General features: G+C 41.7%; 1 protein-coding gene across 5 annotated transcripts in view; it reads left to right on the plus strand.

Annotated features, from left to right (window-relative positions):
- Positions 1-14,776, plus strand: part of arrb1.S (arrestin beta 1 S homeolog) — an 88,474-nt gene that overhangs the window by 45,942 nt on the left and 27,756 nt on the right. For all 5 annotated transcript variants that reach the window (XM_041583195.1, NM_001094402.1, XM_041583194.1 and 2 more), the window contains 2 exon segments: positions 7,640-7,670; positions 10,766-10,826. In XM_041583195.1, coding sequence (XP_041439129.1) covers positions 7,640-7,670; positions 10,766-10,826 — 92 coding nt within the window.

The following is a 14,776-nucleotide window of genomic DNA, read 5'->3' on the forward strand; positions in this document are numbered from 1 at the left end:
TATATAGAAACATTGGGGTGTCACCCTGCTATAGTTCCAGGGGTACCCAGGGTACAAATAAACACTCACCCCAAATCTCCCCCTAACTGGCCTTCAGACTGGGCCCCCTTAGCTCATAACAAGGTTTCAGATATATAGAAACATTGGGGTAACAGTCACCCTGCTATAGTTCCAGGGGTACCCAGGGTACAAATAAGCACTCACCCCAAATCTCCCCCTAACTGGCCTTCAGACTGGGCCCCCTTAGCTCATAACAAGGTTACAGATATATAGAAACATTGGGGTAACAGTCACCCTGCTATAGTTCCAGGGGTACCCAGGGCACAAATAAGCACTCACCCCAAATCTCCCCCTAACTGACCTTCAGACTGGGCCCCCTTAGCTCATAACAAGGTTACAGATATGTAGAAACATTGGGGTAACAGTGACCCTGCTATAGTTCCAGGGGTACCCAGGGTACAAATAATCACTCACCCCAAATCTCCCCCTAACTGGCCTTCAGACTGGGCCCCCTTAGCTCATAACAAGGTTACAGATATATAGAAACATTGGGGTAACAGTCACCCTGCTATAGTTCCAGGGGTACCCAGGGTACAAATAAACACTTACCCCAAATCTCCCCCTAACTGACCTTCAGACTGGGCCCCCTTAGCTCATAACAAGGTTACAGATATATAGAAACATTGGGGTGTCACCCTGCTATAGTTCCAGGGGTACCCAGGGTACAAATAAACACTCACCCCAAATCTCCTCCTAAGTGGCCTTCAGACTGGGCCCCTTAGCTCATAACAAGGTTACAGATATATAGAAACATTGGGGTGTCACCCTGCTATAGTTCCAGGGGTACCCAGGGCACAAATAAACACTCACCCCAAATCTCCCCTAACTGACCTTCAGACTGGGCCCCTTAGCTCATAACAAGGTTACAGATATATAGAAACATTGGGGTATCACCCTGCTATAGTTCCAGGGGTACCCAGGGTACAAATAAACACTCACCCCAAATCTCCCCCTAACTGACCTTCAGACTGGGCCCCCTTAGCTCATAACAAGGTTACAGATATATAGAAACATTGGGGTGTCACCCTGCTATAGTTCCAGGGGTACCCAGGGCACAAATAAACACTCACCCCAAATCTCCCCTAACTGACCTTCAGACTGGGCCCCCTTAGCTCATAACAAGGTTACAGATATATAGAAACATTGGGGTGCAGCTCCATAATTTGAGAAGAACAGCTCCATTGTGATGCCCAGATGATACAAGGGCTCATGTGTGGGACTGTGCCAGGCAGTATAGAGACAATATTACCAGTAGGGAGGCAGAAAGTGTCAGACAGTCAGGGCATTTATACGATGTATCAGTGGCAGTTGGTGCACGTGCCAAGCAAATGGGCCAATGGATTGGATGAGTTTTGTGTATAAGAACAGAAAACCCCTGTTTAGCAGAACTGTAGGGCAGTTTATTCCCTGTATGATATTCTCAATCATTATACTGTTGCTTTTAGCTATAAAACTGTTTCATTTAACCCCTGGACTGTTTATCTCACATTCTGTTCCCGGTCTCTGGAAGCTCCGAATGTGACAGTATGAGGGAGTAAGGGATTACAGAGAATGGGAGGGAAATCTTCCTTTGTTTTTATTAAATATTTCGAATGTTTGGGGACAAGCCCATCACTAAGTTTAGCTGTGAGTTTATTGCAATATCTGGCTCGCCGCCTGGCCCAGAAGTGATTTAAAGGAAATTTCCTTCGCTATGATGTATTGATCTACATGGTTTCCAGTGTAACACAGAAAACATATTTATATTATACTTGCAGATATCTGAATATTATCATATATGTAATCCTGCTGAGCAGTTAAACTGTCCAGACTCACTTTTTTGAAGCAGTGACATCATGGGTTCAGACTACTTAGAAAGGGTTAAGACAGGCAGCTAGAGGCACAACAGACACCAGGAAAAGAGGAAAGAGAAGCAGCAAGATGTACAACAAGAACCAGGGAAAGTGATAAGGGATAAAGCAAGAGGCACAACAGGAACCAGAGAAATGGTCAAGGGGTGAAGCAATAGGCACAACAGGAACCAAGGAAATGGTCAAGGAGTGAAGCAAGAGGCACAACAGGAACCAGGCAAAGGGGCAAGGGATGGAGCAAGAGGCACAACAGGAACCAGAGAAATGGTCAACGGGTGAAGCAAGAGGCACAACAGACACCATGAAAAGAGGAAAGAAAAGCAGCAAGATGTACAACAGGAACCAGGGAAAGTGATAAGGGATGAAGCAAGAGACACAACAGGAACCAGAGAAATGGACAAGGAGTGAAGCAAGAGGCACAACAGGAACCAGGGAAATGGCAAAGGGATAAAGCAAGAGGCACAACAGGAACCAGGCAAGGGATGGAGCAAGAGACACAACAGGAACCAGGGAAATGGTCAAGGGATAAAGCAAGAGGCACAACAGGAACCAGGCAAAGTGACAAGGGATGGAGCAAGAGACACAACAGGAACCAGGGAAATGGCAAAGGGATGAAGCAAGAGGCACAACAGGAACCAGGCAAAGGGGCAAGGGATGGAGCAAGAGACACAACAGGAACCAGGGAAATGGGCAAGGGATGGAGCAAGAGGCACAACAGGAACCAGGGAAATGGTCAAGGGGTGAAGCAAGAGGCACAACAGGAACCAGGCAAAGGGGCAAGGGATGGAGCAAGAGACACAACAGGAACCAGGGAAATGGTCAAGGGGTGAAGCAAGAGGCACAACAGGAACCAGGCAAAGGGGCAAGGGATGGAGCAAGAGACACAACAGGAACCAGGAAAATGGTCAAGGGATGAAGCAAGAGGCACAACAGGAACCAGGGAAATGGGCAAGAGATGAAGCAAGAGACACAACAGGAACCAGGGAAATGAGCAAGGGAGACAGCTGGAGATGCAACAGGAACCAGGGAAATGGTCAAGGGATGAAGCAAGAAGCATAACAGGAACCAGGCAAAGGGGCAAGGGATGAAGCAAGAGGCACAACAGGAACCCGGGAAATGGGCAAGGGATAAAGCAAGAGACACAACAGGAACCAGGGAAATGGCAAAGGGATGAAGCAAGAGGCACAACAGGAACCAGGCAAAGGGGCAAGGGATGGAGCAAGAGACACAACAGGAACCAGGAAAATGGTCAAGGGGTGAAGCAAGAGGCACAACAGGAACCAGGGAAATGGGCAAGAGATGAAGCAAGAGGCACAACAGGAACCAGGGAAATGAGCAAGGGAGGCAGCTGGAGATGCAACAGGAACCAGGGAAATGGTCAAGGGATGAAGCAAGAGACACAACAGGAACCAGGGATATTGTCAAGGGATGAAGCAAGAGACACAACAGGAACCAGGGAAATGGGCAAGGGATGAAGCAAGAGACACAACAGATACCAGGGATATTGTCAAGGGATGAAGCAAGAGACACAACAGGAGCCAGGGAAATGGCCAAGGGATAAAGCAAGAGACACAACAGGAACCAGGGAAATGGGCAAAATCTTTAGTCTCTAAGGCAGATAATCTTGGGAAAGATCAATGATGTTCACGGGAGACACCCTTTGAAACATAGATTGCAAGCTCTACAGTCCAGAGACCTTTTATGTGGGATGGTGCTACGGATTATAAGGAGTGCAATAACACAGTCCTGTTACTTGGGCTGTAATGGGAATATTATTGGACAGGTAGGTTCATAGAAATATATACGGACATCTATGTTCATGTAATATTACAGCTACAATTACACAGCACAAAGTTCTTCCCTTTCTCATTGGGGTTTAAAGTGTTTGTTGCGACTCTGAGCCTCCGGCTTCAACAAGTACATGATTCCCTGGTTCTTTAAATGCTCCTCAGCGTGTAGCCGAGCTGCTGTGCCATATAAATATCAGTCATTATAGGAGAAATGAAATGCGCTATTATTATTATTAATATCAATGCGAGGAAGAAAAGAATCGTGACCTTGGGTGCAGAACTGAAATATACAGCGAACGCAGCCAATGAGCAGCTGACGCATTCACTGCCACAAATCTCACAAATCCATTGTTCCAGCAACTGCACATTGTCACATGATCTTGTCTCTGTCGCACATTAACATGCCTTAGCTACAGTATCAGTTCTACCACTCTGATTGGCTACAGCTTGGTGTGGTCCTATGAATTTTCTCATGTTTTGATAGGCTAAAGGGTTTCTATCCCTGGAAATATTCCAATGCCCTGATTGGCTACAGCTTGGAGTGGTGCTATCAGTATTTATTATGTTCTGATTCCCTATAATGTGTTCTATCACTGGGGGGTGTCCTGATTGGCTATGAGGTGTAGCCAGTGCACTCATTGGCTACAGGTTGTTCAAGCCCTGGGAGTATTCCAATGCATTGATTGGCTACATGATATTCTAACCCTAATAATATTCCAGTGCACTCATTGGCTACCGGTTGTTCCAAGCCTGAGAATATTTCAATGCACTGATTGGCTACAGGTTGTTCCAAGCCTGAGAATATTTCAATGCACTGATTGGCTGCAGATTATTCTAACCCTGAGATTGAATATTCCAATGTATTGATTGGCTACTAAAAATACGCTTGGCTATTCCAATGTATTGATTGGCTACAATGCTACAGATTGTTCTAACTCTGAGAATATTCCAATGTATTGATTGGCTAAATGTTATTCTTATCCTAAAAATATTCCAGTGTACTGATTGGCTACAGGTTGTTCTAACCCTGAGAATAGTCTAATGTTCTGATTGGCTACAGAATGTATTAACCCAAAGCATATTCCAATGCACTGATTGGCTACAGGCTGTTCCAACCCTGAGAATAGTCTAATTGGCTACAGGTTGTTTAATCAATATAAATGCCCAGCTCTGATTAGCTGTGGATTGCTCCTGTCTCAGTAATTACTAATAATAATCACTAGAAAGACAAAAACACAAATATTGCTCTTCATGCTCTTCATGCAGGCCAATATACTTTCCAAATGTTATTCTTCAATATAAGAGCAGATTTGATTTATTTCAGTTAAATACAATTTCAGGTCACATGTTCTGACCTTTGTCTTAAGTTATTCTCCCTTTTTTATTCCTTATCGTACTTGAATTAAAGGGTGGTTAACTTTTAGTATGTGATCGAATGGCTAGTTCTAAGCAACTTTTCAATTGGTCTTCATTATTATTTTTTTTTTTTACAGTTTCTGAATTATTTGCCTTTTTCTTCTGACTCTTTGCAGCTTTCAAATGGGGGTCACTGACCCCATCTAAATAAGGCTCTATAAGGCTACACATCTATTGTTATTGTTACTTTTTATTCCTCATCTTTCTATTCAGGCCTCTCCTATTCATATTCCAGTCTCTTATTCAAATCAATGCATGGTTGCTAGGGGAATTTGGACCATAGCAACCAGAATGCCAAATAAACCACAAATAATAAAAAAATGAAAATTGTCTCTGAATATTGCTATAAGGCCCAGAGAACCCCTGAGATGGCCCTGTACCAATAACACAGAATTATAATGGGAATTTGCTTGGAATGCCATTTTCCCTATAAGATGCAGGTGCTGCGGGGAGTCACGTAGGCTGAATCCCTGCCGAGTGGCTCTTTGTGCCTCGCAGAAAAGAAGAATGTTATTCAGCTGAAAAACATAAGTGCTAAGCTCTTGGGAAATGAATGTGAATTCTACTCAAAAGAAAAGAAAAAAAATGTGAAAAACAGAATAAATATCTGAAATTAGCAACAATCGATGGAATAAAACATCTGAGCCCCATGGAACAGCAAAGCGAAAGAACAAGGTTATATAATAGGGCTTATTTATTAGCTATTGGGAGAGCTACACAATGCTGGGCTTACTGAGTAGCTAATGGCCCTCAGGGGATGCTGGGAGTTGTAGTTTAACAGTTGGAGGGCAGAAGACTGGACTTTCTCCCCAGCCATTCCTCTGGCCAATGACATGACATTAAAGGGCATAAACTACGCTCTCTACAATATTTTGGGAACCAAGACTCATAATAAAGTGAAAATATGAACCAATAAACACTAAAGACAATATAAAATAAAAATAATGAGCATCTATCAACCAATCAGAACTATAGACCTGTAATAGTGAGCAGTTTTATGGGATCTCTCTGTACAGACTATGAGCAAACTTAGGGGCTGTTCCTGCTGAATTGTGCTTAGTACAGGGAATACCTATGCTGCCATAGTTTTATGGGATCTCTCTGTACAGACTATGAGCAAACTTAGGGGACTGTTCCTGCTGAATTGTGCTTAGTACAGGGAATACCTATGTACCATAGTTTTATGGGATCTCTCTGTACAGACTATGAGCAAACTTAGGGATTGTTCCTGCTGAATTGTGCTTAGTACAGGGAATACCTATGTACCATAGTTTTATGGGATCTCTCTGTACAGACTATGAGCAAACTTAGCCGACTGTTCCTGCTGAATTGTGCTTAGTACAGGGAATACCTATGTACCATAGTTTTATGGGATCTCTCTGTACAGACTATGAGCAAACTTAGGGGACTGTTCCTGCTGAATTGTGCTTAGTACAGGGAATACCTATGCTGCCATAGTTTTATGGGATCTCTCTGTACAGACTATGAGCAAATTTAGGGGACTGTTCCTGCTGAATTGTGCTTAGTACAGAGGAATACCTATGCTGCCATAGTTTTATGGGATCTCTCTGTACAGACTATGAGCAAACTTAGGGACTGTTCCTGCTGAATTGTGCTTAGTACAGGGAATACCTATGCTGCCATAGTTTTATGGGATCTCTCTGTACAGACTATGAGCAAACTTAGGGGACTGTTCCTGCTGAATTGTGCTTAGTACAGGGAATAATAAAAGTCTAAATGAAAGTGGAGGGATCAGCACTGGAGGCAGCAGATTTCATTAGAGAGCAGTGTAACAGTTCAGGCTACAGCAGTTCAGCCTCATCCATCATTTTGCTCTTTGGGGACGGAACCTTCTCAACTCAATTTCGGCGCAGAGACTGCAGAGCTGCAGAGCAATTACAATAGCCGGCGAGTAGCTGAGTAATAAACATCAGGACGGGTTTCTCTGTCTCTTAATTGGGTTTATTTTGCTTTTTATTGAAGTTTAATGGATCCTTTATTTGTCTTGTAATGTCAGAATAAAATGCAGAAAGTTCCGTTGTAATTAAAATGATGGTGTTTTTGTGAAGGTCCCTTTGGACCACCCCTGATTGCAATGACTCCTCATTCCCTACACCTGTTCTTCTCCAACCCCCCTATAGATTCAGCCTTATGTGAGGGCCCCCGTAAGCTCTTGGGTACAAATATGAGTCTACCAGTCACTGGCATAGAATATCCAGCAAATACAGATTCAAACTAAATCTTATCCTGTGACCTTCAGGCTCTGAGCTCCCCCAGAGGGACCAGGCTGTGCAGCAGGTGATTTCACCATCAGCAAAGGAAGGGTTCCTTTATTGTTTGGGCAGTGGGCTTCTTGGGTGGCGTTGAGAAACTATATGAACACCACCTCATTTTTCCAATCTGTGGGGTTGACCCCGTTGGGATCATTCTTATAAGGAGAGTTTTTAACCTTATTATAAAAGTCTGTCACTTTAGAATTCACAGGCCGAATCTGATTACTTGTCTCTCTCTCTTCTTTTTCAGAGTATTTAAGAAGGCGAGTCCAAATGGAAAGGTAAGTGGACAGAACCAACATATATTCTTTCTCAAAGTGCTTCTTGAGGTGGGTGACAGATCACTGATTTAAAGGGGTTCTTTAATTTCACATTTAGTATGATGTAGAGAGGGATATTCTGAGATAATTTGCAATTGGTTTTCATTTTTTATTATTAATGGTTATTGAGTTATTTAGCTTTTAATTCAGCCGCTCTCCAGTTTGTCATTTCAGCCATCTCGTTGCTGGGGTCCAATTTCACCTAGCAACCAGAAAGAGAGGAATGTGAATAGGCGATGGACTAAACAGAAAGATGAGTAATAAAAAGAACAATACAATTTTTGTCTCACGGAAAGCTGGAAAAGCCAAATAATTCAATTACTATAAAAATTAAATAATGTGGACCAATTGAAAACTTGCTAAGAATAGGCCATTCTCTAACATACTAAAATGACCCTTTAACTGCAAATGATTGAAAATGTTATCATAATGATTGAGTCCCTTCTCCAAATCATGGAACCCAATGTTCCCTCTAAATGCTGCATATGCAAACTGCATAAAGGGAAACTAACCCAAAAGAACATTGCTTTAACATATTGCTCTAGGAGAATGAATGCAGTAATTGCACTTAATCTGATACAAAAGCAGTTATTCGTACACTGAGTGTCTGATTATACAGGCAGCCACAAAGGATGCTGGGAGTTGTAGTTAAATCCCAGCTAGAGCTATATACAATACTCAGTAAATGTGCAGGGGAAGCAGGACGGAGCTTCTTATAATACTCAGTAATATACTCCTGCAATTTGCCCTAATGTGCTCCTAGAGTTTCTATGGAGAGGGGATAATAAGCTTTAATTAAACACTGGAACAACCTTTCTATAAGGCTTGATTTTCATGGTAAAGCTCAACTCCCAGCACCCACACAGCCAAATGCAGGGAGTTTACATTCCAAAACAGCTTATTAGTCACAGAACCTCATTTCCAGCCTTCTGATTGGAGAATTCCTTGGTGGGTAGGAAAGGAGATGTCACCATCAGCATAGGAAGGGGTTCTTTACTGTAAGGGCAGTCAGGTTATGGGATTCCCTACCAAGAGAGGGGGAATGATTGATTCATTGGTTGGGAGGAAAGGAGATCTCACCATCAGCATAGGAAGGGGTTCTTTACTGTAAGGACAGTCAGGTTATGGGATTCCCTACCAAGAGAGGGAGAATGAGTGATTCATTGGTGGGGAGGAAAGGAGATCTCACCATCAGCATAGGAAGGGGTTCTTTACTGTAAGGACAGTCAGGTTATGGGATTCCCTACCAAGAGAGGGGGAATGAGTGATTCATTGGTGGGGAGGAAAGGAGATCTCACCATCAGCATAGGAAGGGGCTCTTTACTGTAAGGACAGTCAGATTATGGGATTCCCAAGAGAGGGGGAATGAGTGATTCATTGGTGGGGAGGAAAGGAGATCTCACCATCAGCATAGGAAGGGGTTCTTTACTGTAAGGGCAGTCAGGTTATGGGATTCCCAAGAGAGGGGGAATGAGAGATTCATTGATGGGGAGGAAAGGAGATCTCACATCAGCATAGGAAGGGGTTCTTTACTGTAAGGGCAGTCAGGTTATGCGATTCCCTACCAAGAGAGGGGGAATGAGTGATTCATTGGTGGGGAGGAAAGGAGATTTCACCATCAGCACAGGAAGGGGTTCTTTACTGTAAGGGCAATCAGGTTATGGGATTCCCTACCAAGAGAGGGGGAATGAGTGATTCATTGGTGGGGAGGAAAGGAGATTTCACAACCAGCATTCTGTACTTTACTGTGGATCTCAATGAGGTTGACCATTAATATTGTTAGTAGCAATTAAAGTTCACGTTATTGGTATAAACCAAGTGTGACTTTTGAATCCTGGACCCAAAGAGAGACCCAAAAATCTACAGACTTTTTGTCTTATAATATTCACATGAAAATGTCGTCCTTGGCCCTATTATCCCTCCCTCAAATAACTAAAGTTCTCTTATTCTGTAGAGCAACGATAAAGCATTGAACCTACATTGTGATGAGTCTCAGTCATACAGAACAGCCCATTATAAAGTACAGAGGAAAGAAATTCAGAATTACTGATATTAGTTCAGCCACAAGCCTGGCACCAGCCACTCTAAATAGATTGAATGGTGGAGACGCTGGCGCTGCCATAGGGTGTCTTGTCATGTGACGAGGGTTTGTCTCAGTTCAGACACAAATATCTCAAGTGTGAATTAAGAATTCTATATTCAGCCCTGAATCTTCATCTGCTCCAGATACAACAATGTTAACAGTCACCCTGCTATAGTTCCAGGGGTACCCAGGGCACAAATAAACACTCACCCCAAATCTCCCCCTAACTGGCCTTCAGACTGGGCCCCCTTAGCTCATAACAAGGTTACAGATATATAGAAACATTGGGGTGTCATCCTGCTATAGTTCCAGGGGTACCCAGGGTACAAATAAGCACTCACCCCAAATCTCCCCTAACTGGCCTTCAGACTGGGCCCCCTTAGCTCATAACAAGGTTACAGATATATAGAAACATTGGGGTGTCACCCTGCTATAGTTCCAGGGGTACCCAGGGTACAAATAAGCACTCACCCCAAATCTCCCCCTAACTGACCTTCAGACTGGGCCCCCTTAGCTCATAACAAGGTTACAGATATATAGAAACATTGGGGTAACTTCAGACTGGGCCCTCTCAGCTCATGGGAGGATTATGGGTGTAATTAGAAGTAATTCGATTATTGTTCCTTGTTCTGATACTAATTAGGACATTCGCTGCTGTACAAAGAGAGGCCAATACACTGACCAATGACTGTAACACTGGCACAACTGTAACACAATCACTTTGTCTGATTCACTTAATGTTTGATGAGTGAGCTCTCAACCTAACATTCCCCCTCGGTGCAAACTCACACTTGCTGTGAGTCCCAGACTGATTATAAGAGAGATTCATTGTATCAAGTGGTTTCTGTTCTACCCTGTGGTTCTGATTTATGCAGGACAGTCCCATATTGTGGGTTCTAGGGGGGACAGGTTCAGCTGAATGGGACATGATGAGTTAATGAGCCGCGTTGTGACTCCCTGTGCTTTATTGCAGCTGACTGTTTACTTGGGCAAGAGGGACTTTGTTGATCACGTAGACGTGGTGGATCCTGTGGGTGAGTCGTTTATCTTCATGTTCCTTTGCAGATTTATTTAATTGTAATAATAACAGAGTAACCATGGAAACAGCAGCAGGAGAGCAGAAAGTACCAATGAGGCCAAACAATTCTTGTATAAAAAAGCTAAACTGCTCTGTATGTCATGTGGTTCAAGAGTTAATGTTACATTGTACAGATGGAGCAAGTTCTAATGTTACATTAAAATACTGTATTGTACAGATGAAACAAGTGTTAATGTTACATTGTACAGGTGGAGCAAGTTCTAATGTTACATTGTACAGATGGAGCAAGTTCTAATGTTACATTGTACAGATGGAGCAAGTTCTAATGTTACATTGTACAGATGGAACAAGTTCTAATGTTACATTGTACAGATGGAACAAGTTCAAATGTTAAATTGTACAGATGGAGCAAGTTCCAATGTTACATTGTACAGATGGAGCAAGTTCTAATGTTACATTAAAATACTGTATTGTACAGATGAAACAAGTGTTAATGTTACATTGTACAGATGGGGCAAGTTCTAATGTTACATTGTACAGATGGAGCAAGTTCTAATGTTACATTGTACAGATGGAGCAAGTTCTAATGTTACATTAAAATACTGTATTGTACAGATGAAACAAGTGTTAATGTTACATTGTACAGATGGAGCAAGTTCTAATGTTACATTAAAATACTGTATTGTACAGATGAAACAAGTGTTAATGTTACATTGTACAGATGGAGCAAGTTCTAATGTTACATTGTACAGATGAAACAAGTGTTAATGTTACATTGTACAGATGGGGCAAGTTCTAATGTTACATTGTACAGATGGAGCAAGTTCTAATGTTACATTGTACAGATGGAGCAAGTTCTAATGTTACATTGTACAGATGGAGCAAGTTCTAATGTTACATTGTACAGATGGAACAAGTTCTAATGTTACATTGTACAGATGGAACAAGTTCAAATGTTAAATTGTACAGATGGAGCAAGTTCCAATGTTACATTGTACAGATGGAGCAAGTTCTAATGTTACATTAAAATACTGTATTGTACAGATGAAACAAGTGTTAATGTTACATTGTACAGATGGGGCAAGTTCTAATGTTACATTGTACAGATGGAGCAAGTTCTAATGTTACATTGTACAGATGGAGCAAGTTCTAATGTTACATTGTACAGATGGAGCAAGTTCTAATGTTACATTGTACAGATGGAACAAGTTCAAATGTTACATTGTACAGATGGAGCAAGTTCCAATGTTACATTGTACAGATGGAGCAAGTTCTAATGTTACATTGTACAGATGGAGCAAGTTCTAATGTTACATTGTACAGATGGAGCAAGTTCTAATGTTACATTGTACAGATGGAGCAAGTTCTAATGTTACATTGTACAGATGGAGCAAGTTCTAATGTTACATTGTACAGATGGAGCAAGTTCTAATGTTACATTGTACAGATGGAGCAAGTTCCAATGTTACATTGTACAGATGGAGCAAGTTCAAATGTTACATTGTACAGATGAAACACGTGTTAATGTTACATTGTACAGATGGAGCAAGTTCTAATGTTACATTGTACAGATGGAGCAAGTTCTAATGTTACATTGTACAGATGGAGCAAGTTCTAATGTTACATTGTACAGATGGAGCAAGTTCTAATGTTACATTGTACAGATGAAACAAGTGTTAATGTTACATTGTACAGATGGAGCAAGTTCTAATGTTACATTGTACAGATGGAGCAGGTGCCAACAGTACATTATAAAGATGGAGCAGGTCCTAATGCTGTATTGTACAGATGGAGCAGACTTTAAGATGCCCATTGATCAAAGGTCGAATTACGAATTCATGGGAATTTTTTGGTAATCCAAATATACTAACAATTCGACTGGGAGCTTATTTAAGAAAAAAATGTAATGTCTAATAATCAATCGAATAGTTCCGACCCGAATATTCTAATCGTATTCGACTCGCACAAATCACGTTTTTCTCTGGAAAAAAAAAATAAGGCTATCAACATCTCCAACTGGCTTAACGGACCTCTGCCATTGACTTGTACATGAACTTGTCGGGTTTTAGGGGGCCAATATTCCAGGGGCGAGGGGTGATAAATCTCACATTCAATTTTGAATTTGAATAGGGGGATTAAAATTTTTTTACTTAGAAAATTTGAATTCGAATTTAGTATTCGACCCTTGATAAATGTGCCCCTTAGGCAAGTGTATTTTGTAACGATGGAGCAGGCGCGAATGTTGCCTTGGTCTGACTTGTACAAATGGAGCAAGACTATATTTACCAAACAATTGCTGGCTAATGCCAGAGTGCTTCAATAGGGTGGACCAACAGTTAATATTCTCTTTTAATATCCCATTTTAGGGTTTAATTCCCCTTTAATCGTGTTGGCAGCTTTGTTTTCTTTATTTTCTGCTCCCATAAAAACTCCCGCTGTTTGTTCATCAATCGGCCAATAAAGCCTGAGCCAGGGCCCATCTGTCATCTTAGTGACCTTTAGCTAAAAATCAATGAGGGAATGTAAACGAGCGACTCCATTTATTATGTAAACGCAATGAGGAGCGATAACACGGGTCATTTGTTCCTACTGCTTAAATAGTAACTTAACTGATCTAAACTGCAGAGAGTGACAGGTCCAGGCGTGATGGGAAGCTGCTTCCAATGAAGAACCTGTTTATATTCTCTGCACTGCTGCTTCTGACTCCCGAAACAATGAAGCAGAAGCCAGCTGGTTAACAGACATTGCATTGTTCAGTGTTTGATCCTGCATTTACAAGTCAAATCAAACAGGACAAACCTCTGCCTGCAATGTAGGGATTGCCTCCTTAAAGGGATCCTGTCATCAGAAAACATGTTTTTTTCAAAACACATCAGTTAATAGTGCTACTCCAGCAGAATTCTGCACTGAAATCCGTTTCTCAAAAGAGCAAACAGATTTTTTTATATTCAATTTTGAAATCTGACATGGGGCTAGACATATTGTCAGATTCCCAGCTGCCCCATGTCATGTGACTTGTGCCTGCATTTTAGGAGAGAAATGCTTTCTGGCAGGCTGCTGTTTTTCCTTCTCAATGTAACTGAATGTGTCTCAGGGGGACCTGGATTTTACGATTGAGTGCTGTTCTTAGATCTACCAGGCAGCTGTTATCTTGTGTTAGGGAGCTGTTATCTGGTTACCTTACGATTGTTCTTTTGTTTGGCCGCTGGGGGGGAAAGGGAGGGAGGATAGGACTCCAACTTGCAGTACAGCAGTAAAGAGTGATTGAAGTTTATCAGAGCACAAGTCACATGACCAGGGGCAGCTGGGAAATTGACAATATGTCTAGCCCCATGTCAGATTTCAAAATTGAATATAAAAAAATCTGTTTGCTCTTTTGAGAAATGGATTTCCGTGCAGAATTCTGCTGGAGCAGCACTATTAACTGATTCATTTTGAAAAAAATTTTTTTTTCCCATGACAGTATCCCTTTAAAGGATAAGTAAATCTTTAAAATAAGTGAGTGTAATATTGATGAGGGGGCTATTATAAGCACTTTTTGTCATTTATATTCATTATTTATTTTGTTTTTATTCCAAGATATTAAGGGATACATGTACTGTTAATATGAATGAATTTTGTTACAACAGCGCCACCTGCTGGTCAGTTTCCCACCAGTCTGACCAGCAAGTAGTCAAGGAAGTTGTCAGGAGAAAGAAAGAGGCTGATGTTCTTCTGCTTAGGAAAGATGTGAGAAAGGTTTCTAATTTTATTCCTAAGCAGAAGAACATCAGCCTCTTTCTTTCTCCTGACAACTTCCTTGACTACTTGCTGGTCAGACTGGTGGGAAACTGACCAGCAGGTGGCGCTGTTGTAACAAAATTCATTCATATTAAAGGACCAGTAACATCAATTTTTTTTTTAAAAAAAAATTCTTTACTATACATTGAAAAAACCCCACAAGCC

This window comes from Xenopus laevis, chromosome 2S, assembly GCF_017654675.1.
Source record: "Xenopus laevis strain J_2021 chromosome 2S, Xenopus_laevis_v10.1, whole genome shotgun sequence".
NCBI lineage: Eukaryota > Metazoa > Chordata > Amphibia > Anura > Pipidae > Xenopus > Xenopus laevis.